This window comes from Mus caroli, unplaced genomic scaffold (assembly GCF_978045245.1).
Source record: "Mus caroli unplaced genomic scaffold, Mus_caroli_1 scaffold_1, whole genome shotgun sequence".
Lineage (NCBI taxonomy): Eukaryota > Metazoa > Chordata > Mammalia > Rodentia > Muridae > Mus > Mus caroli.
In genome coordinates, this window is record NW_028227256.1 from 148,081,227 (window position 1) to 148,102,631 (window position 21,405).

Here is a 21,405-nt window from a genome sequence, read left to right on the forward strand (position 1 = left end):
GACTGGGTTCCTGATTGCCATTGTGCTTATCTTGGTAATCCCAGTTTCTAAGAGTTACAAAACAATTAATTGTCATTATTCTATATAAAATCAATGAGAAACATCATAAGCTAAAGGAGGAGGGTAATACACACAAAAGAGATAGTGACATAACTGTGGTAATGTAACAGTAACATACGTATGGATCTTTCTGTATTAAACTATATTGGGTCTGCCTATAGAAATCTTCCATCTTGTACATGATGTACTATTTATATATGGTACTACTTGATGCTATTGACTTGATGACCTATACATCAACTGGTATTTTGGCTCACTTTTTATTTGCATATATGCAAATATACATGAGGCCCATTTAGACTACAACCTCTGTGTGAGGTTTCTGTTCTATGTGGGAGTATAAGAGTATTTGTATATATGAGAGTATTTATGTGCACTGCCAACTCTATCCGAGTAGGTATGAACATAGTTGAACAATCTCAAATTTATTTGTATATCCACATACAGTGAATTTAGTGACACTGTTGTCAAATTTAGTGTAGATTTTAAAATATTGATAATCAAATGTAATGCATTTAGGTAGGGTACATGTTAAACCTGAAAAACTTAGAACCGATTTCAGTGATATGCTTGAGACAGAAACATAACTTTGATGCTGTGAGACCAACGCTGATGGATCAATACATTCAGATGTTTAATCACACTCAGGCCACAGAGACAGAAAGAAGCTCAATCTCCAATAAAAGCAGGGAGGCTCGGGAGAAAGGCACAGGGTCTCAAGCTGAGACTCTCTACCTTCACCATGGCATAGTTAAATGTCTGCCTGCATCATCGTTATTCCTTGCACAAAACACCATGCCCAGAACATAGTTTACTCCATAACAATGAGAAAACAAAGTAGAGTCAGCCTACAGTGCTGAGATCCTCCACATAATAGAGAGACAGAGACACAGAGAGACAGAAACACACAGAGAGACAGAGGGAAACACTGATCATTCACGATGTGACCTGAAGCTCACACCTACCAAACACGTTGACACGGAAGCTTTTGCTTTTGTCACCAGCTATATTAGAGGCCAGACATGTGTATCGTCCTGTGTGTGACACTTGAGCATTGGTGATCTGAAGAAAACGGCCACCAGACATCATGTGGTGGGCTTCATCTTCTTGGAGAAGCTGTCCATCTTTGTGCCACGTGATTTGTGGCACAGGATTCCCTGTTAAGAAAAAGCCACTTTTTTTGAGGCAGCCCAGTATCACACATCTATAAATGGAAACAACTGAAGAAGGTATTTTCACACAGTTGCTGTTATTTCTGTATCCCACATTTACATCAACAAAGTGGCTATTCTTTCTGAAATAGTGCCATACATGAGTCTTTTTAAATGTATAGTGATTACACTATGATGACTAAGACACACAGAATAGAAACCATTTCAAATCTACGTTAGCTTTAATCAGGAAATGAGTCTGACACTGGTTTCTGTATTTAAACATGTAAGGCAGTTTGTAATTAACTGTAATTAACTATTTTCACAGTAGCTTATTTTGAAAGACTAGCGCACATATGATTATCAAAAATATTATAAATCATTTTCTATTCATACTAAAACCCTTTTTATCCTTTTAAGAGGAAACAGTAGAGAAATAAGGCATTTATTTTAATGAACATATTGTGCTATATTGAGATTCTTACTAAGAGTTTAGAGCTATAATTAAAATAATTATTTATTCAATATTTGTAGCCAACAGAAAACACTTTAAATAGTTGTAACTGGAGATGTGTGTTAAATAGTAGTTAAAATTATTCAGATGCCATTTATTAATTTAAAAACTACAAAAGCAAGTCATATTAGCACAGACAGCTAGAATGATCGAAACCAGAGAGCTTAAACAGACAATACTATTATGTATAGGCAAAGACGGGGAGGGAAAAATGGAGAGAGGCAGGGAAGGAGGAGGGAAAACTAGACACCTCTTTCTTTCCATGTGACACAACTGGTCTCTACATGACACTTGTTAATTACCCCACTGCTTCCAGGAAGGAAAAGGATAGACAACAGTCTTCATAGCTGCTTTTACAAAAGTGTTTTCTTATTCCAATTTATTATACACAAAAGGTATATAAAATAAGAAACTTATCAAATCTTTCTTGAATCTCTATTTTTCCATAAAATGCTCTTAACTATTCTCATTGTTCATCCATAACTGTAATATCTATTTTTATTTTCTCTCTCTGATATAAAAATATCACCCATAACTGTAATATTTATCTACAGTAAAAGGGGGCATTGAAATGCTCTTTTTAGATATCTTTAAAATACTTTAAAGTATTGTTTTTATGATTTATGTTACATGGGGATTATAATATAATTACACTATTTCCTCCTTCCCTTCCTTCCTCCAAAACCTTCACATATCCCTCCTTGCTCTTTTACACAAATCTTTTCATTTTTTTTATTGGATATTTTATTTATTTACCTTTCAAATGTTATCCCCTTTCCTGGTTTCCCCTCTGGAAATCCCCACCCTACCCTCCCTCCCCCTGCTTCTATGAGGGTGCTCCTCCACCCACCCACCCACTCCTGCCTCCCTGCCCTAGCATTCCCCTACACTGGGGCATCAAGCCATCCCAGGAACAAGGGCCTCTCCTCCCATTGATGTCCAACAAGGCCATCCTCTGCTCCATATGCAGCTGGAGCCATGGTCCCTCCATGTGTGTTCTTTGGCTGGTGGTTCAGTCCCTGGGAGCTCTGGCATGGTGGTGGTGGTGTCTGGTTGGTTGATATTGTTGTTCCTCCTCTGGGCTGCAAACCCCTTCAGCAAATCTCTTCATTTTGATTTCATGTAACAAATCACCTGCGTGGCTCAAGAGAGTAACCCTGGCATTGGAGTCTTCCCCTTCCCTAGTGTCTACTCTCATTGCAACATGCAAACCTGTTAACTGAGGTAACAGTTTTGTTCTTGCTCATTCCTCAGCATTAAATAAAATGTCTACCGACTTCTTTACTGTACAATGTACACAAACAGGGAAAGAGAAGGCTAGCAGAAACACAAGGAAGGAGAGAGAAAATAAAAATGGTGGGCAAGAAAAAGAAGCTGTATGTAAGTGGGAACCTAGTAAGAAAAGCAGGACCCGATAAGAAAGAAGGAATGCTTCCTCCTCCATACCCCTTCTCTCTTCCTCCTTTTAAAAAGATCTTCATTACATCTGCAAGATTTCCTACTGCCCTTCACCCAGGTACACTACTCCAAGGTTAAGACATAGCCCACATGCACACTGGAGACAATAATGGTCATCGCGGGCAGCAAGTTCCAGAAGGACAAGAACGGACTCCTTACCTCTCACTTCACAAGTCAAGGTAACAGTCTGTTTCTCCTTAATCTTTACATCTTCCAGTGCACTCTCACCCACAATGTGAGGAGGAACTAGGGCCAACACAAAAGGACAAGGACATTGCACAAGTAAATTACAGCTCTATCAGCAAGGACAAGGGCCTAAATGCCAAGCAAATTTCATCCAAACAAGGTCAGAGCATTGGGTTTTTTTTCTTTTCTTTTTCTTCTCTTTTCTTTTGTTTTACCAACTCTAGTTTTCACCTGTACTCTAAAGTTGTGATGAATCCCATTTTGATGCAATAAGTTGTAATTTAAATAATGAATATGAATAAAATGTGTGATGTTATATTTAACTGTTAATTTGACACTATCTCTAATCCCTCCTAAATGAGTTGCAATGAAGGACTGTGGATTAGGCTGGCTTGTGGGCATGGCTGTGAGGATTGTATTGATTATGGTAATTGAAGTGGGAGGACCCACCCTTTCTGGATGGCTCTAGCCCCTGGGTTTGATTCCTGGACTCTGTAAGAAGGTGAAAACCTCTGTAAGAGAGAATCTCTCTGTCCAAGAGTCTGTGCAAATAGGCATTCAGTCTCTTTCTCCTGTTGGCTGTGCATGTAAATGATTTCAAGTTTCTGCTACCTTGACTTCCCCACAGTGATGGGCTGTAACCTCATATGGTGACTTAAAATAATCCTTTCTCCCCCAACTTACTTTAAGAAACTTGATCGCAGTACCATAAATTAAATTAAGACAGAATGTGTTCACAAATAAGTGAGTAAGGTCTCCCACTTTAAGAAGATGCATAGGGTCTTAGAACATTTCTGAGCAGTTTTGAATTGGCACAAGGCAGTTTGGCGGGTGAAGTGGGCTCATTTCCTCCAAATAACTGTAATGCTGAAACCTTGCCAAGAATCATAGTCTGAAGGCCAAAGACCACATAGGTATAAATTCCAGCTGTGAATACATTTTTACCCCGTGTCCACAGTGTATTGTGGCCAATTGTATTTCCCCTTAGATACTGCAAAGTGCGCAAGTACCTAATACTGAAAGTCCAAACATTTTCCTGTCTTCACCAGCTGCATTCCTTACAATACAAGTATATTGGCCAGCATCTTCTGGTCTGGTCTGCATCAACCGCAGCATCCTGCCTCCTAGAAAAAGCAAAGCACCAGATGACTTTAAGACAGTTCCAGGTGACATCAAGTGAGAAATTGGAGTTTTTGGAGAAGGGGAGATTCTGCTGTTGCTAGGTGTGAAGCGACTGAGTTATAAGGCAGAGATGATAGTGTACAGCGAAATGGGTGTGGGAAAGGGCAGATGAAGTCAGATAAAGTTTGGCCAGGTTTTGTGTGCCCTTGGAAGTTATGCTAAGGAATTTAGTGTTTGCTGAAGGTGAAGGAGGGCGCTGCAATGCATAAAACAGGGTCATGGTCTGATTGGCGCTTCCACAAGTGGGCATTGACCAGATGCTCAGGAAAAGATGGCGAAATGTGGCTGCGAGATAAAACGTGAGTGTCAGCAATAGGGCTCTAGAGGGTAACATCCTCTCCAGCAGGAGGGTAAACCATGAAGATGGACTGACGAGCGGGTGTCAGGTCAGCTTCTGGGAAATCTCCCAGTCATTAATGTCAGGGTTAGAGGGGTCACCCCAGGCACGGGCGCTACCGTGCCTTCCTTGGCTTCGTTCCATATTTTGGTTTTCTGTTTTGCTCGAAGAGGAAATGCATATAGACAGAGACGTGCTAAAAGATGGAACTTGGCAGGAAATGTTGTTTAATGACAAAGATGGAAGAGTCAGCAAATAAGACAAAGCAAAGCCTTTTGAAAAGGTATATAGAGACGCAGTGGAAGCCGAGAACGCCGAATGAAAAATCTCAGGGGGGAAAAAGCCACTACTCAGATTTATCAATAAATTTTTGGGCAGGCATATTCTTGCTTAGCACCTTGGATTTGTATTAAAAAATGCTAATGGATATACATAAAATTCTCACTTAAATATTCACCTGGCTCTTGTTGAAAAGCTACCATCTGCTTTCAGTTTCTATAGCAACAAGCTGACATCAGACTTGTCTAACCAGCAGTTTCTCTGTTCTCAATTTACCAGAAGGTCACTTTTGCAATATCTTACTTGAAAAAGAAATCAAAGCAGATTTCCTGAACTGAATTTTGTTTCCCCAGCAGAACAGAGGTAAACAACATAATAAGATTTTTTGTTTTGTTTTGTTTTTTAAAAAAACATTTCTGTGAATTCTGAAAGGATTCAAAGGATTTGCTCACTCACTGCCAGCTCAGATCAGTGAGTTTGCAATGTGGTTCCAGTTGAGGGGTGTTAAAGTGACACAACTTTTATAAGTCATTACTGAGTCCACAATCATCTTTCTTTTCTCTCCGTTCCCTGATCCTCTCACAAGGTTTTCTCTTGGAAACCTGAAATGAGTATGCTAGCAATTTATACGTATGTGAAGGCATTTTTCGTCACTACTGCATTTTATGGCAGTTATCTGTTCTTGACAGGCAATTCTATGACCACGTTAGGGTGATCACCAGCATTCTGCTTGCAGGCAATTCTCAGGAGGCTTTGTCTTAATGGACCAGAAGTCTTCAGCAGAGCCGCAGTGCGCAGGTCATAGGCCACTCATCTGTTTTTCATTTGTCCATCACACTAAACACATCCAGATTGTAGAGCTGAGCGGGTCCTTTGGCAGTCACAAGGTGAAATACTTTTAATGTGCTTTGCTCAGAGATCTCCAGCTGCTGGTCAATCAAAACAAATCCAAGTAGAACCAAACACCACTCCTGTAAATGTGGAGGGAGCCAGCTGACTGCACTCCGCCATGCTGTTTTTATTTCTGAGATCTTTGATGCTATCACATTTAATAAATTCAAACTTTACGGAACTGAAACTGTTTTTGTTAAGAAATGAAGATAATTTTGAGGCAAGAAGACAACATGCTCAGGATTTTGGTAGCCAGACTGCAATAAAAGCTTTGCCACTACTCTCTCTTTATCGGGCCACAGAGATAGAGTCCTATGAAATGAAAAGCTCATAGTAACCAAGAAGGATGCAGGCAGTTTCCCAGGATACCAGATGAGTATCAGATTCTTTAGCAAGCACAGTGTTAATAGCTTAGCATGATATAAACTCACTTCAGTTTAATAAATGAAACAGGACACGGATGCTGCCAAGGTTAACCAAGTTGAATAACTTTGTCAAAAGCTAAAGAATGATGTCTTTTTAGTCTATGTGATCACCATTATTAAAATAGGTCAATTGTAGATTCCTGTGACATGCCTCAAAAATCCCTCTCTCCAGTATTCCATTGACACCCGTACGGGATGAGATAGGTTTCCCTACAGAATTATCAAAAGCTGGGCTAGGTCACCGCATAAAGGGAATTCTTCTTCTTCTTCTTCTTCTTCTTCTTCTTCTTCTTCTTCTTCTTCTTCTTCTTCTTCTTCTTCTTCTTCCTCCTTCTTCTTCTTCTTTTTCCTTCCTACCTTCTTCCTTCTTCTTCTTCTTCCTTCTTCCTTCTTCCTCCTCCTCCTCCTCCTTCCTCCTCCTCCTCCTCCTCCTCCTCCTCCTCCTCCTCCTCCTCCTCCTCCTCCTCCTCCTCCTCCTCCTTCTTCTTCTTCTTCTTCTTCTTCTTCTTCTTCTTCTTCTTCTTCTTCTTCTTCATTTTTTTGAGACAGGGTTTCTCTGTATCGCCCTGGCTGTCCTGGAACTCACTTTGTAGACCAGGCTGGCCTCGAACTCAGAAATCCGCCTGCCTCTGCCTCTTGAGTGCTGGGATTAAAGGTGTGCACCACCACATCCAGCAGGAACTCTCTTCTTAAAAATGTAAGTACCATTCAGACTAGTCATGTGCCTGCTGTACAGTACAAGGGGGCTGCTAATATTGCTAATAAGATGATGCTGACTCCTTTTCACATAGCTTTCTATGTTTTGAATATGTTGTGTAATATGATGAATAGGTGTCATAATAAGTACCTAGGTCAGAAGGAAATTGAAACAACTTAAACAGTAAAAATGGAAAACAGAAGAGGAACGAAATTTACAGGACGGTAACCAGATGATCAGGCTATCCATTGAGAATACCTGAGAGAATCTTCACAGAACTGCCAAGGTTGACAGGCCAGCCATCCTTTAGCCAGGTTATGGAAGGCAGGGGGATGCCGGAGGCTTCACAGGTCAGGGATACAGAACTCTTTTCCACCACACTGACGTTCTCAGGGACTCCGTGGTTCCCGATGATGCTTGGAGGAGCTGTAAGACAAAGCCAAAGTGACTGGAAATAAAAAGTAAGAAATAAACACTAATCCTCAACAGCTTATTTCTACCAGGAACCACCCATTTTCTGATTAATAGTAATCAAAATAAGGAGCCATAACAATGCTAACTCTGAAGATAAAAATTATGTCACTGCTTCCCAATTTGAATCCCAATTGGGGATTGAATCAATTGGGAATTGATAGTTCAGCAATGGTAGGCTAGTTTCTGAGTTTGTCATATTTTCTGACAGATTTATAATTTAGATTCACAACCTTCTTAGAGACAGGATTCTGAATGGAAATCAGTGGGTTGGGGCATCTCTGGAGTGAACTGGAGATCTGGGAATGGAGAGGTTCCTGGGAGTATGTGTGTGTGTGTGGGGGAGAATATGGAGCCTGAAGTTGTCACCTCTTGTAGCCAGATAGGACTTCAAATGGAGGGTGGGTAGCATCAATCCACGCACAAAAGCTTTGACTCAAAATTTGTCCTGCCTACAAGGTGTGCAGCGATAAAGATGGAGCAGAGATTGAAGGAATAGCCAGCCAATGACTGGCCCAAGTTGAGACCCATCCCATGTGTGAGAATCAGTCCCTGACAGTATGCTTTGTGGGCCCATGGGGGCTCACAGAGACTAAATCATCAACCAAAGAACATGCATGGACTGGACCTAGACCCCTTACACACTGGTCTCTGACTCTGTTGCCTGCCTTTGGATTCCCTTCCCCTAGCTGGGCTTCCTTGTCTGGCCTCAGTGGGAGAGGATGAGCTTAGTCCTGTTGAGCCTAGATGTCTCAGGGTGGGTTGGTACCCATGTGGACTTCCCCTTCTCTGAGGAGAAGAGGAGGGAGTAATGGGGGTAGGGATTTGTCAGGGTGGGACTGGGAGGAGAGGAGGAAGGAGGCAGTGATGTAAAGTGAATCAAATAAATTAATGAAGAATAGTTATAATCTTAAAAATTAAAATAATATAACAAGAATATAATAATTATCTCTCCTTTTATGCTCCCTTCATCTTTGGCATACATGCTGGTCACAAATGTAAGAGATTACCACTAAGCTTCATTCCTCTCCTTTTGGTGTGTTATGAGACAACTTGGTTTTGTAAATAATGCTGCTCCTGAACTCTCTATGGAGGCAGGCTGGATTTGAACTCATAGTCCTCCAAACACAGCCTCAAAAGTACTGGAATTATAAATATGCACCAGTAGACCTAGCTTTATTCATTTATTTATGGGATTCAAGCTATAAGATTTGTTTCTATTTAGATTCCCCATTACTTCTATAGATTTTAAATTTATACATCAAATTGCATGCATGCAAATAGTTGACTTTCAATAGGTATATATTTAGCCTCTTCCTGAACCAAATTTGTCATTTACTCATTAGAATCTTAAATTTGACTTTAATATACATACCTCATACCCATGGGACTGTTAAATAGTCTTTATTTAAGATTTGAATTTGAAAATTCTATAATTAAAAGATTTAGCCAGATGTGGTGCTTGTCATGCATGTGTTTAGCCCCAGCACTGGTGAGGCAGAGGCAGGTTGATTGATGTCATCCTGGTGTGTCTACACAGTGCGTTCCAGGTCAGCCAATTACACTGTGATTGCTTGTCTTGAGTTTTGTCTACTTTATTCTATACATCCTCAAAAGAACACCAAATATGTGTTCGTCTCAGCAGGTAACATGAAGTCAGACATGGAAAGATAAATGATGTGACTAGGGAAGTCATAAGTACTTAGAAATGGGATGGAACACTGTCTTCTTACACTCAGGATCTCACATTGTACTAATCTGCACAAGAGCTATCCATACAAAATCAAGGCAGTCAAAATTCATGCATAAATGGGGGAGATAACTCTAGACCCTATGCCTTATTAAGGAGCTCTTGGTAGTTAAGAGCTGCTGGGGAAGGGAGAATCATTCTCTTGGAGGACGTGGCCACTAGAAATTTTCCAATGCTTCATGGTTTCATGCCATGCACATATAGGCAAGTGCTATTTGGACTTAGTAATTTATGAAGAAGAAAAATGAGAAGGAGGAGGAGGAAGAGGAGGAGAAAAAAGAAGAGGAGAGGAAGGACTTACAAGCAGGAGCATGTTGTCCCTCTGAGAGGCTCTACCCAGAAGCTGGCTCAGATAGTTACAGCCAAACAGTGAACAGAGCTTAGGGCTCTTATAGAAGAATAGGAGGAAAGACTGCAGGTCCTGAAGAGGATAGGAACTCCACAGAAAGTCCGAGAGAGTCAACTAACCTGGCTCTGAATCTGAACCACCAACCAAAGATAAGATACTTAGACTATCCAGAAGACATGTAGCAGATGTGTAGCTTGTTCTTCCTGTGGATCCCCAACAACTGGAGCGGGGGCTATCCTGAAAGCTGTTGGCTGCATGTGGGATGTGAATTTCTAGCTGGGCTGCCCAGTCTGGCCTGAGTGAGAGAGGAAGTGCCTAGCCTCACAGAGACTTGAAGTGCCAGGGTGGGGGGATACCCAGAGGGGACATCTGCAAGTGGAGACAGGGGGGAGGAGTAGGGATGGGGGAAGGAATATGCGAGGGGTGATTGGAAGGATGCCAGGGAGTGGGATGTAAAGTGAGCAAGTAAAAAATAAAATGTAATTAAAGGAGTATTTAAAAAGAAGACGAAGGAGAAGAAAAAGAATAAAAATGATTATATGATGATGATGATGATAAAATAATAAATTGAAATGAAAGGTACTGGAGGAAATATGAGTAGATTTGGAGGGAAAATGAAGGATGGGATGTTTAAATGATCATATTTCACTGTATATATTCATGAAGCTCTCAAAGAACTTCAAAAACATTAGGATACAAATGTAAGACTTTCAGCTCAGAGGTCTATGCTCCCAGGATACTGGATTGCCTCATCCTGTGAATGATCTGGTTGCTTCTCTTTCTACTCACCATGAACACTTAAGTCGTATCTCTTGTCAGTCATTCCTGCTACATTCACAGCAACACACACATAACGGCCGGTATCAGACACATGAACATTCTTCAGCTGAAGGATGCGGCCTTCATCCAATATTTCCACTCCTTTTCCCTTGGTCAAGGGGCGGCCATCTTTCATCCAGGTCACTGTTGGCTGAGGAATACCCTGCACCTCACATTCCAAAGAAATACTTTTCCCACGGATGACAGTAATCTCAGGGCGGTGGCCGCCACTGTTGGTTATCGATGGTCGGACTTTGGGGGAAAGAGAGAGAGAGAGAGTGAGAAACAATAATGTTTGCTTCAATTCTAATAGGACTTTCACTTAGAACTTCTGATCCTCTTGCTTTCACCTCTAAAGAACTGTGACAATGGGAATGTGCTACCTCACCCCCATTATAGGTAGTGGATGAACACCCGGGCCCTATGCGTGCTAGAGAAACATTACCAGATGAGCCACATACTCAGTCCCAAGATAAATGCAGTGTAATGTTAATATATTAGCTACTAAAAATGAATCAAAACAGCAGACTGCATGATTATGTAATCAATTATGAGCACATTTCGAGGTAGAATTCTTTACCATTTCTAAGTGTGTTGATACCAAAAAAAACCCAAAAATTAAACCAAACCAAAACAAAAAAACCCAAAAACTATTGACCCAGAGGGAAAAGAACACTGTATTTAAAAATAAATGATGCAGTAACTGAATTTATTATTTATAACTCTGATTCACAAGTGTTAAGACTTCTTAACTTATTTCACTAGGGATCCCTTTGTTGCATGGGCCTGGTGCTGTTTGTATGGTTATGCTAATCCGATCTCCTGGGAGGGGCTGCACCAAGGATTGAGTCATTGTGAACCAATCCCCTAATGAATAAAGGAGTCTATCAATGGGAGAGTAGGCGGGACTTCCAGGTTGGATGGGGGAAGAGAGGAGGAAGTGGGAGGAGGGAGGAGGAGGAGGAGGAGGAGGAGAGAGTGTCCTTTTGGACAAGGATAGCGTAAGGACAAGATATAGCTACAAGCGTCTCCCAGTTTCAATGGCGGATCCATGAGGATTCGCCCGCCACCAGAGGATTTAGATTTAATAAGGCTTACAAGAATAGGATTGTACTTGTTGCCCCCAGAGTTACCATTGTTTCTGAACTAAGTTTGTGTTGTGTTTTCCTTCAAGCAGCGGCTTGTCTGGGTTCAAGAGAGAAGGGGGGAGCGCAAAGCATGGGTTTGCCTGAGGCCCACCACAAAGTTGTGGGGGATTTGAAGCACAGGGTTGGCATGGTAGTGACCCGCCAGTGGGAACTTAGCGAGCTGGGTGGAGAGATTTTGGAGAACTGAGTGAGAGTCTTCATAAGATAAAACAAGTTGGCCATTGCCCGCCAGTGCATGGCCAGCCAGGCAACCCGGGCAGAGAGTTGACTGCACAAGTGTGGGAACGTGCCGGTTCGTTTTTAATATTTTGTGCAAGATTCCTTTGCACCCAATAAAGTTCTATGTGACTCTGAATACATAGGCACATAAAACAGGTATACAAACCAAACACTTGCTGATAATAAATCATAAATAAACTTATTTAAAATAATTCTTTAGTATGTACATAATTTATCACTTACCAAAGACAAAAGCCTTGTGCATACTAATGAGATGGACATGCATTTTTTTTTAAATTAATTCAACCCTTTATGTTTAAAGAGAGGCCCTGTGAAGGCTGGGCTCTCCTGATATAAAGGAAAAATATTAACACCCTTTCCCTGTCTTGTGTTCAGTGTGGATTTAATGTCACAGATGCAGCAACCATCTGCAATACCACGAAGGAAGGGGTAGAAAATCATGGACCCTCTGCCTTGCTAGGACTGCATATATGACTATCTCCAGAGACCAACTTCCAGCATCAGGGGTCTCCTTGTGGGAGGAAGAAAACTACCAGTTTATGCCATTCATAGTCTGTTCTGTTTCTATGGAGCTGACCTTACCTAATCGATAAGGAGCTGAGAACTAAAAAGTAGAGCTTGGCCAACTTGGACTCACATGTTTGTGGAAAAAACAATGGTTTGTGTCAGTGAACCTGCGTTCTAGGGACAGTTCTCCCACAATAAGCCACATGGCCTTGCTCACCCATGAAAATGTGTCAGTTTGAATTCCCATGTGTACAAGCTACAAGCACCAGCTCTCCCTTATGTAGAGAAGCCCATAAAGATTAAGTGACATCATGCATGGTTTCAAACACTCTAAAATGTCACACAGGTTATAGTCGACATACCCTTTTCAAATAAAACATTTTCTATATGTTAAATATAATCTAAAGCCGAGGCTGTAGCTTAGTTGGGGGCTAGTACTTGCCTAGCATGCATGTGTGCTAGCACATGCCTGCAGTCCCAGCATTTGGAAGATGGAGCCAGGAGGATAAAAAGCTAAAGGTCATTCAAGTTTATACCAAGTTTGAGACAAGCCTGGGCTACACGAGAACTTATCAAAACAAACAAAGCAATAACAACAATGAGACAAAAGCACCACCATCAGCAACAAATACTATGAAGTATATTCCCCTCTCTTCCCTTTCTACATACTCCTCCCACCCAGCCTACTTCAACCACCTCCATGTGTCTGTTACTGGTCGAGCGATGGGGATGAACAGCTGAATTGATGGATAAATAATGGCCCAAAAGGAAGGGACTGTTCTCTGATTATGTCAGCATGATTTATACCACATGTGAGGTATAGCTGTATTGCTGGGAATGGCTCTTACAGCTCTAAAGAGAAATAGAGAAGGAAGATAAAAATCTTTAGAAGAAATCTGCACCCCGAGGTTGAGGAGATCAGTAACTTACTATACACTCGCAGGTTATACTCTTTCTTTGCAACTCCAGCCACATTGGACGCCACACATGTGTAGAGTCCTGCATCTGCTTTCTCAGCAATTGAAATTTGTAGTCGTCTGCCACCAGATAAAATGTGAACACGTCCTTCAGAGTCAGCCAACACCAGAGAACCTGCAAGAAAACCCAAATGGAAGAATCTGAGGCAAAAATGGGCAGCTTTTATATACATGCCCAGATAGAAACTTATTTATTTAATTACTAGTTTAAGTACCTAAAAGGTAGACCTAAATATTTGCAAATGAAAATCTGCTCAACTACAGACTTTAAGCCTAACATATGTTGTAAAACTGTCATAAATGTTTATTTTAGAAAATAATTTAAGAACATTCGTGAAGAAAACAATAATTCCTTGAATAGTAGACTCTTGATGATTAGAGATGTCCTATAATACTTTTGATTAAAAAGCAAGGACACATTGCAGAAAATTGATTTGTCTGGTGAACAGTTTGAAAATGATCTTCACTGAGATAATATTGAAATATCACATGTTGGAAGTTATTACAAAGCTATTTGCTATCTAGCATTTAGTATGCAAATGTCTGGAAAGGTTTCTGTTAATGTTTTCACTATCTATCTGTCTGTCTGTCTGTCTGTCTATCTATCTATCATCATCATCATCATCATCTATTTATATTTTATGTACCTTGCTGTCTTACCTGCATTTATGCTAATGTAAAGATGTTGGATTCCCTGGAGCTTTCATTACAGACACTTGTGAGCTGCCATATGGGTGCTGGGAATTGAACCCAGGCCCTCTGAAAGATCGGCCAGTACTCTTAACCTCTGAGAGCCACTGCTCCAACCCCTGTTTTTGTTTGTTTGTTTGTTTGTTTGTTTGTTTAACAAATTGACATGTTAGATGAACAATCTTTCTTTCTATCAATCATCTATCTATCTATCATCTATTTATTTGTCTATCTATCTATCTATCTATCTATCTATCTATCTATCTATCTATCTATCTATCATTTAATACTTTTAGGGATCCAAACTGACCTTTCTTCTTCCAGGTAAGATCTGGGGGTGGGATTCCACTTGATTCACATAGGAGAGTGATAAGATTCCCTTCAATGGCTGTAAGTTGCACAAGCTCATCAGAGCCATAAATACTAGGTGGTACTAAAAGAAAAAAGAAAAGAAAGTATTGCTTTTCACAGTTTTTGAGTCATGTAGCTTCCCTAAAACTTTACACATAGTAGAAAGGGCTTCTACCCAAATGATGTAATATTAAAGGTTGAATGTCACCTCTAAAGAATGCAATTAATTTCTAATAATAGAACTTCCTACTATCAGAAGTTCTATAAATGAAGTACTCAGAATAGCATAGTTTATTATAGATATTTAAACATTGGTATGAAAGTCCTGATACTAACCAAATCTGAAGTTGGTCTAGACACTGCTACTCAACAAGCTTTGACATCCTAGATGCTAGCTATAACTAGAGAACAATAGGCATATAATGTCCTGTAAAGAACACAGTAAAGAATTCCACCCTAGAGGTAAACACTCAATTATTCTAGATTGTACATCTTGTTCTTCATTGGTTTGAAGCACTTCAAATCAGTCTTGAGCGTTAAGCTTCTTTCAAAGGAGTTTCGGTCTGAAGACTGGCTAACCTCTCCCCTCCCCAAGGGACACTTCAGTATTACCATATGGAAGATATTCATTCTTCCAGATTACTGGGAGTTGAATCGTTATAGAACCCATTCCATGAAGTTTCATCCTTACTCAACTACCTCTGGGCAAACAATTCTATTCTTCTGATACTCATGAATTTCAAATTATTTATTTATTTATTTATTTATTTATTTATTTATTTATTTATCTGTGAATCTGCCATTCATCTACTCATTAATTGGCCACAAAACTTGTTTTGTTTGGCCTCTTCACACCAAGACCTTCTGTCATTCTGTAGGAAGGCAATATCCACACGAATAAATATCTGGTCTAAATACCCACTGATTCAGTTCTTTTGTATGTTTTTCCTTTACTCCATCAGAAACTATACAATCCTCCTGTGTGTTCATAAATTCAGCCATGGTCTGAAGAGTACCATATTCTTACTTTTCCTCTCAAATGATTCCAGTTCTCAAGTCACCATCCTAATTGAATCCTGAGTCCTTTTGTGTCTCAAATTTCTCCATATTCAATTCTTCTCTTATTTATTGACCTCTTTGCATCTTAGATTTCATAATCAATAACTTCACACTCTCTTTTTGCCAATATTTTCAATTGCCTGACTCTTCACTCTTATTTGGCAATACCTTTCCTCTAGATGGATTCTACAGTGTTTATTGACATCAAGTATCCAACAGGCAATGGATCATACAAAAGAAAATGGCACAACCACTGGTTGACACTTTTCTAAACTCATAATCTCCACTTTCACCTCATCCTTATCTACTCCTGTGGCTTCCATGAATATACGTAGTTACGAGCCTAATGAAGACTCTATCTGGACTCTGGATAATACAGCAAACTGATTGTTACATCATATGCTACATATGATTCTCAAGAAGCACTGCCAATCTCAACCTGTCCACAACAGCAGCTCTTCTTCTTCTCTAAGAGAGACACCATCACCCATAAGCCCAGCAGATCAAGGAACACAGATATGTAGACTTGGCTCATCTAGATTCAGTTTCTTAATCACATCTAGAGTATAGCTGCTTTCTTTAAAAAACATATATCTGAGCATCCCAGTTATTCTTTAACACTCTTTGATATGCTCTCTGACACTTAGCGTGAAATGCATTGATTGAAGAGCATTTGCCAATCCACCCTCTCTGCCTTTCTACCATGTATTTCCTTTCTTTCTTCTGTCCATGGTGAGTGATGCCGAGTTCACAGATTGGGCCTATTCTTCATGTCTATTATTGCCTTTATCTTATCCACAGTCAATGCCTACTCGTGCTTACGGTCTAAATTACACGTCACATAACCCCTTACGTCTTTCTTTCTATCTAACATAAAATAGCTCTTATATTTAAGTTAACTGTTTAAAGAGTTTTTGAACCTGAAAATTTCCTCTTTCTCATTAGTCACTACACATGGAAACAGAGAACGCACGCATATTTTCAATTGATCCTATCCCCTCTATCTCAAACATCTCCCCTGTCATTCATTATTGCATTTTTTTGCATTCTGATTTCCACTGTTAAACTCTTTGTTTCAGAGACATTAACATACATACTAGTGAAGGACATCTTACAGTTTATATCTAGTGATTTCTGTGCAGTATATCACATTATCCATTAATCTATTCATCCATCTATGTACAAGCTATTCATTACCTATTTTATTTTTCTGGGGACATTGCTGTCCTTAGTTTTCATAGCATCACTTTTCATAGATTTTTTTCCCCCTGCCTGTTTGACTGCTCAGTTTCCCACTTAGGTCCCCTTTTCTGTCCCCGTGTCCACACAGTACTCTTGGAAGATGTTCTGTATAGCAGTCTTCTGTCCACATTTCCTTAAGGAATCCTAGTCTCTCTATACACTGAGCTATGTCTCTAACCTTGTTTACATTTCTGACTGTGCGGTGGATAACTTCACAGTGTTGGTCCACATGCACCTCCAAAGCCTCCTGTTTCCACCTCCCTTGTTTTGTTAATTGGTTTCACTGGGCACTTCTACTACATGCACGTTATTTTTTTGTTCAGATCTACCTTCACCCCATTCCCCCCTCTTCTTTACTCCTTTCCCCCACCACCTTCTCCTCCCTAATGTTCTCATTTACTTTTAGGTTTTCTGTTTGTCTTGGTTTTGGAGTCCACATTCGAGAGAAAGTGTGTAGCATAGGCTTACTTTATCTCACTTTTTAGGCCACCCCGAGTCCTAGTTTCCTGTCTGTAGCCACCCTTTCACCTTTTATAACTTTTAGCTCAGTGCCTTGTCCAAATTGGGAGATATGGGAATAGTTTTCTCATTTGAAAGAAATGAAAAAGAAGAAGGTGAAATGAAGAGGAAGAAAAAAAATGGGAAGAGCTAGGAATACAAATTGAGGATGCATAATTCATATACACTTAATATAAACTTGCTATATGGCAAAAGTTTCATCTTTTTACAGAGTGAGCAGTAGCTTTTATTCCAATTTACTGCAGTAATATTAAAATGATCATTATTTTTAACAACTTATTTCCACACACATGTATGCTTTTAAAATTAATTTGTCCATCGAAATTGAGAGGAGACTTTCTCTACATATCTTTTTATTTTAAAATGTCATTTTCTAAGTGAGTCAAACTCATTTCATCATTTCAGGAAGTAAAAAATTAAAACAAATAACTAAAAATGAGACTTTATGCCACAAAGAGAGATGCAAAGTGCTATTTAAAATCATGGTAAAATGTTGGAAATGGAAGCATTTTAATACAATGAGTAGACAGTCATAGCCAAGGCAGTGTGCATTATCTTAGTAGCAAGTGTTAAACATTTCAAGGGACAATAGCTTCTTAATTAGTATGGCAATCTCCTCTGCTGCTTTACACAGCATAAGTGTAATTTATGTAATCAATTTGCATATGTGAATGACTTTAAAATTTACTCTCACTTGACAAACCACCACCACTGGTGTCTAGAAAAAGCCCAACAGTAGAAGCCCTGGCTGAAAACGCTAACAGGTATGTTAGGCCAGAGAGAGGAACCATGTCACAACGAAGTCTAAATGATTAACAGGTTTAGCTCAGGGCCTCCGTTCATCTCTTATGAGGTTTGGATCAGTTCATTGAGTGGATGCTCGGGAGGAAACTGATTCTTTCCATATAAGCACTGCAGTGGAGGGATGCATCTTAACAACTGAAGCAGTAAGGAAAAGCCAATCACAAGCTGCCTGCTGGGTGTGACAAGCGCTCATTATACTCACCCCAGATGTTAACATTGTAGTTCTTCTCCGTTTTTCCAGCAACATTTGCGGCTTCACAGGTGTAACGACCAGTGTCTCCGGCCTGAGCATCTTCAATCTCAAGTAAAAAAATCAAAGTCATGCTTGGAAACCAGCCCCTCCCTCTCAACATTATATTGACCATCAAAATGAAGAGAAAAGTTCCTCTCCATATCTCTTTATTTAAAAATATCATTTTCTAAGTGAATCAGATGTAAAAATCTTTTCATTATTTCAGGAAGTGAAATTTTTAAACAAATAATAAAAAAATGAGACTTTATGCCACATTATTATTTTTTATTATACCTCCATTCTTCTCTCTTAGAACTAGGCTGTTCATTCCTTGCCATTATAAATTGAAAGTATGTAAAAACTTGTTGGAAGGCTCTCAACCAAGAGATTGTGTTCAGTCCAGAAGAGACTTTGGACTTGGATTTTGAGCAATGTTGGAATTTAAAATTGGCCTACACTTGAAGCTGGATTAAATAAGATTTGCACTATAAAATAGATACGCAATGTTGAGGTCAAGCTCCTTTCCTGAAAATGTCCTCACCAGCTCCCAGTGCCAGGGTGGGACCAGTATGTTGTGGTGTGCCTTTGTCTCTGGATAAAGCAGTCCACTGTAAAGATGCCCTTAAGAGTCAGACCTGGCCCCAGCGGCCTCCATTTCTCTCAGATTCTTCACAGTCTCTGCTGTTCAGTCCAGTGCCATCTACTACACCCTCTCTGTTATAGTTGGCTGAAATGTTTTAAAATGATATGCCCAAAGAAGTATTGTTTTCTTCTTCTTCTTTTTTTTTTTTACTTAGGTTGTTCTGTCAAGTTATGTGTTCACAGCAAGGCAAAGGAAGCCAACACACTGTAGAGCTCACAGGAAGTTTTAGAATGAGGAGGTTGGCTATTGGAAAGCAGGGATGAACATTAATGGAGTGTCTAGTGTACTCTCAGCAAAAGAAAAAAGAAAAGGGGGTGAAATTCCATTATTTAATTTAGTCTTATGTGTGAGAAAAATGCTGGGTATATTCTTAAGATAGTATTAACTAACTAGTTAGGGTTGGGTCCTGTAGAATGTCTCACTGTATGGGGTTTCTCTCTACTCCTGCCAATGGGACTTGTACATCCCAGGTGTCTGGCATGGGTTCATGGGAGACATCAGTGGATCTAAGGATTTATTCCCCATTACCTAAAGAAAAGAACATCTACACCCACTGAATTTATGTTCATCGAAATGCCTCCCTCTGTCATTCAGCCACATCTAAGCTTTGAGATTTTGCCAGGTGCTTTCTAGAACACTAGACTCGCCCTCTGAGCATGAGTAGTACCGATGCTTTTTGATTATGTAGCTCGGCTACCTCATCCATCTTTATTCACTTAGTGAGTCTGGCCTGACCTTTCCTTGCTGTATCACCATTTCCTTTTATTACAGCCTCATAATTCCCAGGTCTTCCCACCCCTTTTCTTTAGCACACATGAGGTCTTATTTATCATGGTGTGTCTGTCTTCCTTGGGAAATCTCTTTAGCCTGCTGCCTTCCCTACATGCAGACATTCAATACCATCCTAAAAACTCTTGGTTGTCAGTAACAACCCTCCTAAATAAGGAAGCTATATGTAGCTAGTAACATGGGTTTTGAAGTTCTACTCCAATGTATGGCTCTTAGCAAGAGAACATATTGCTTGTCTATACTTTCACTGTCTCAGTTGTGCTATTAGCAGAATTTTACAAATACACACTGGGGTTATGGACATCCATATCTTTGGGTTCCTTTAGCCTAATTTCTCATTCTTATTCCAATGCCAGTTTGATTTGACTGGGATAAACTTTTTATCAACATTCTCTCAAACATTCACTTTGTGAAGTTTTCCATCCCCTACAACCTAACTTACTTGCTTTCTTTCATCAGAAATTCTGTTCTTCTCTGAGCTATAAAACTAGGTTGTCTCCAAACATTCTTCCATGCAAGCAGAGCCTCACCTTTTGCTGTCCCTCTCCAAATACTCAGTATTACCCACTTGGTCATCAACCCAAGTTTATAGCAGTTCTGCACATCTGGGATGAAGTGACTTTGTATGGATTTATGTAAGATTGCAAGATCCTGAAGATATGAGATGTGTCTTAATTTTTGTAGCCTTATCCAGAGCACCTAAAGTAGGCTATTACTAATGGTTTGAATGCGTATACGTAAGGACAATTCTTAAAGTACAATTATAACATTTGTGTTTTTTTTTTAGGTGGCTTCTGGCTAAAGTATGGATGGATGACTAAATATTTAAATTCTTTTAATCATAAAATGTAAAACAACCACCAGAGCCAATAAATAGAGTTACTAGAATCATATTAGACACTAGAACATTTATAAACAGTCAGTGTGTTTAACAGATGTAACACTGAAACAATGTGCTTGGGAACTGGAAATGAATCTGTAGCCTTACCTTAAGCACACTTCCATTTTCAGAGATACTGAGACCTGGTCTCTTCAGCAGAGGGCGGCCATCCTTTAACCACATCAGAGTAGGGGGAGGAACAGCATCACTTTGACAAAACAACTCCACAGCTTGGCTAATGAGGACGGAGACATTCTGTTCTTCTCCCATAATATTGGGTGGAGCTAAATGAAAGATGAGCGTTTCCTCAGGATAAGTCAGGCCAGCATACTATGAATGTCTATTAATGACCCAGTTATAAGAGACACACAGAAGAACACTGTTGTTTTAAAAATGGAATGCCACAATCATTCTTGTATACACTATGGGCTTCGTTTTATTTAGAGGCAGTGTGAAATTACTGATTAATACATTCATGTGGACCAAAGACTCTACTCACTAATTGTTTTCATTTTAAAGAGCGTTTGCAGTTCAAAGTTTTCACCAGTTACATCTAAGAACCACACAGAACTACATGTTTCTTCTTGGGGCTTCCAAAATAGCTAATTACCCACGAAATATTTGGGAAACAACGATGAATTTAAAAATAGGATTTCAGTACTTATCTGAGTCATTTGCACAAAAAAGTAAGTTTTACATTTGAGGTAACATCTTTCAGAGGACAAGGCTGTAGAGGTTGACTATCAAGCCCCCAC

The 21,405-nt window shown here is 39.8% G+C and overlaps 1 protein-coding gene across 3 annotated transcripts in view; it reads right to left on the reverse strand.

Annotated features, from left to right (window-relative positions):
* Positions 1–21,405, reverse strand: part of Hmcn1 (hemicentin 1) — a 435,732-nt gene that overhangs the window by 113,923 nt on the left and 300,404 nt on the right. For all 3 annotated transcript variants that reach the window (XM_029475879.2, XM_021160385.3, XM_029475883.2), the window contains 9 exons: positions 20,759–20,934; positions 18,309–18,405; positions 14,442–14,564; positions 13,395–13,556; positions 10,540–10,821; positions 7,439–7,606; positions 4,380–4,493; positions 3,343–3,429; positions 1,026–1,217 (listed from right to left, as the gene is read on the reverse strand). In XM_029475879.2, the coding sequence (XP_029331739.1) occupies positions 1,026–1,217; positions 3,343–3,429; positions 4,380–4,493; positions 7,439–7,606; positions 10,540–10,821; positions 13,395–13,556; positions 14,442–14,564; positions 18,309–18,405; positions 20,759–20,934 (1,401 nt within the window). The remainder of the gene's footprint in view (positions 1–1,025; positions 1,218–3,342; positions 3,430–4,379; positions 4,494–7,438; positions 7,607–10,539; positions 10,822–13,394; positions 13,557–14,441; positions 14,565–18,308; positions 18,406–20,758; positions 20,935–21,405) is intronic.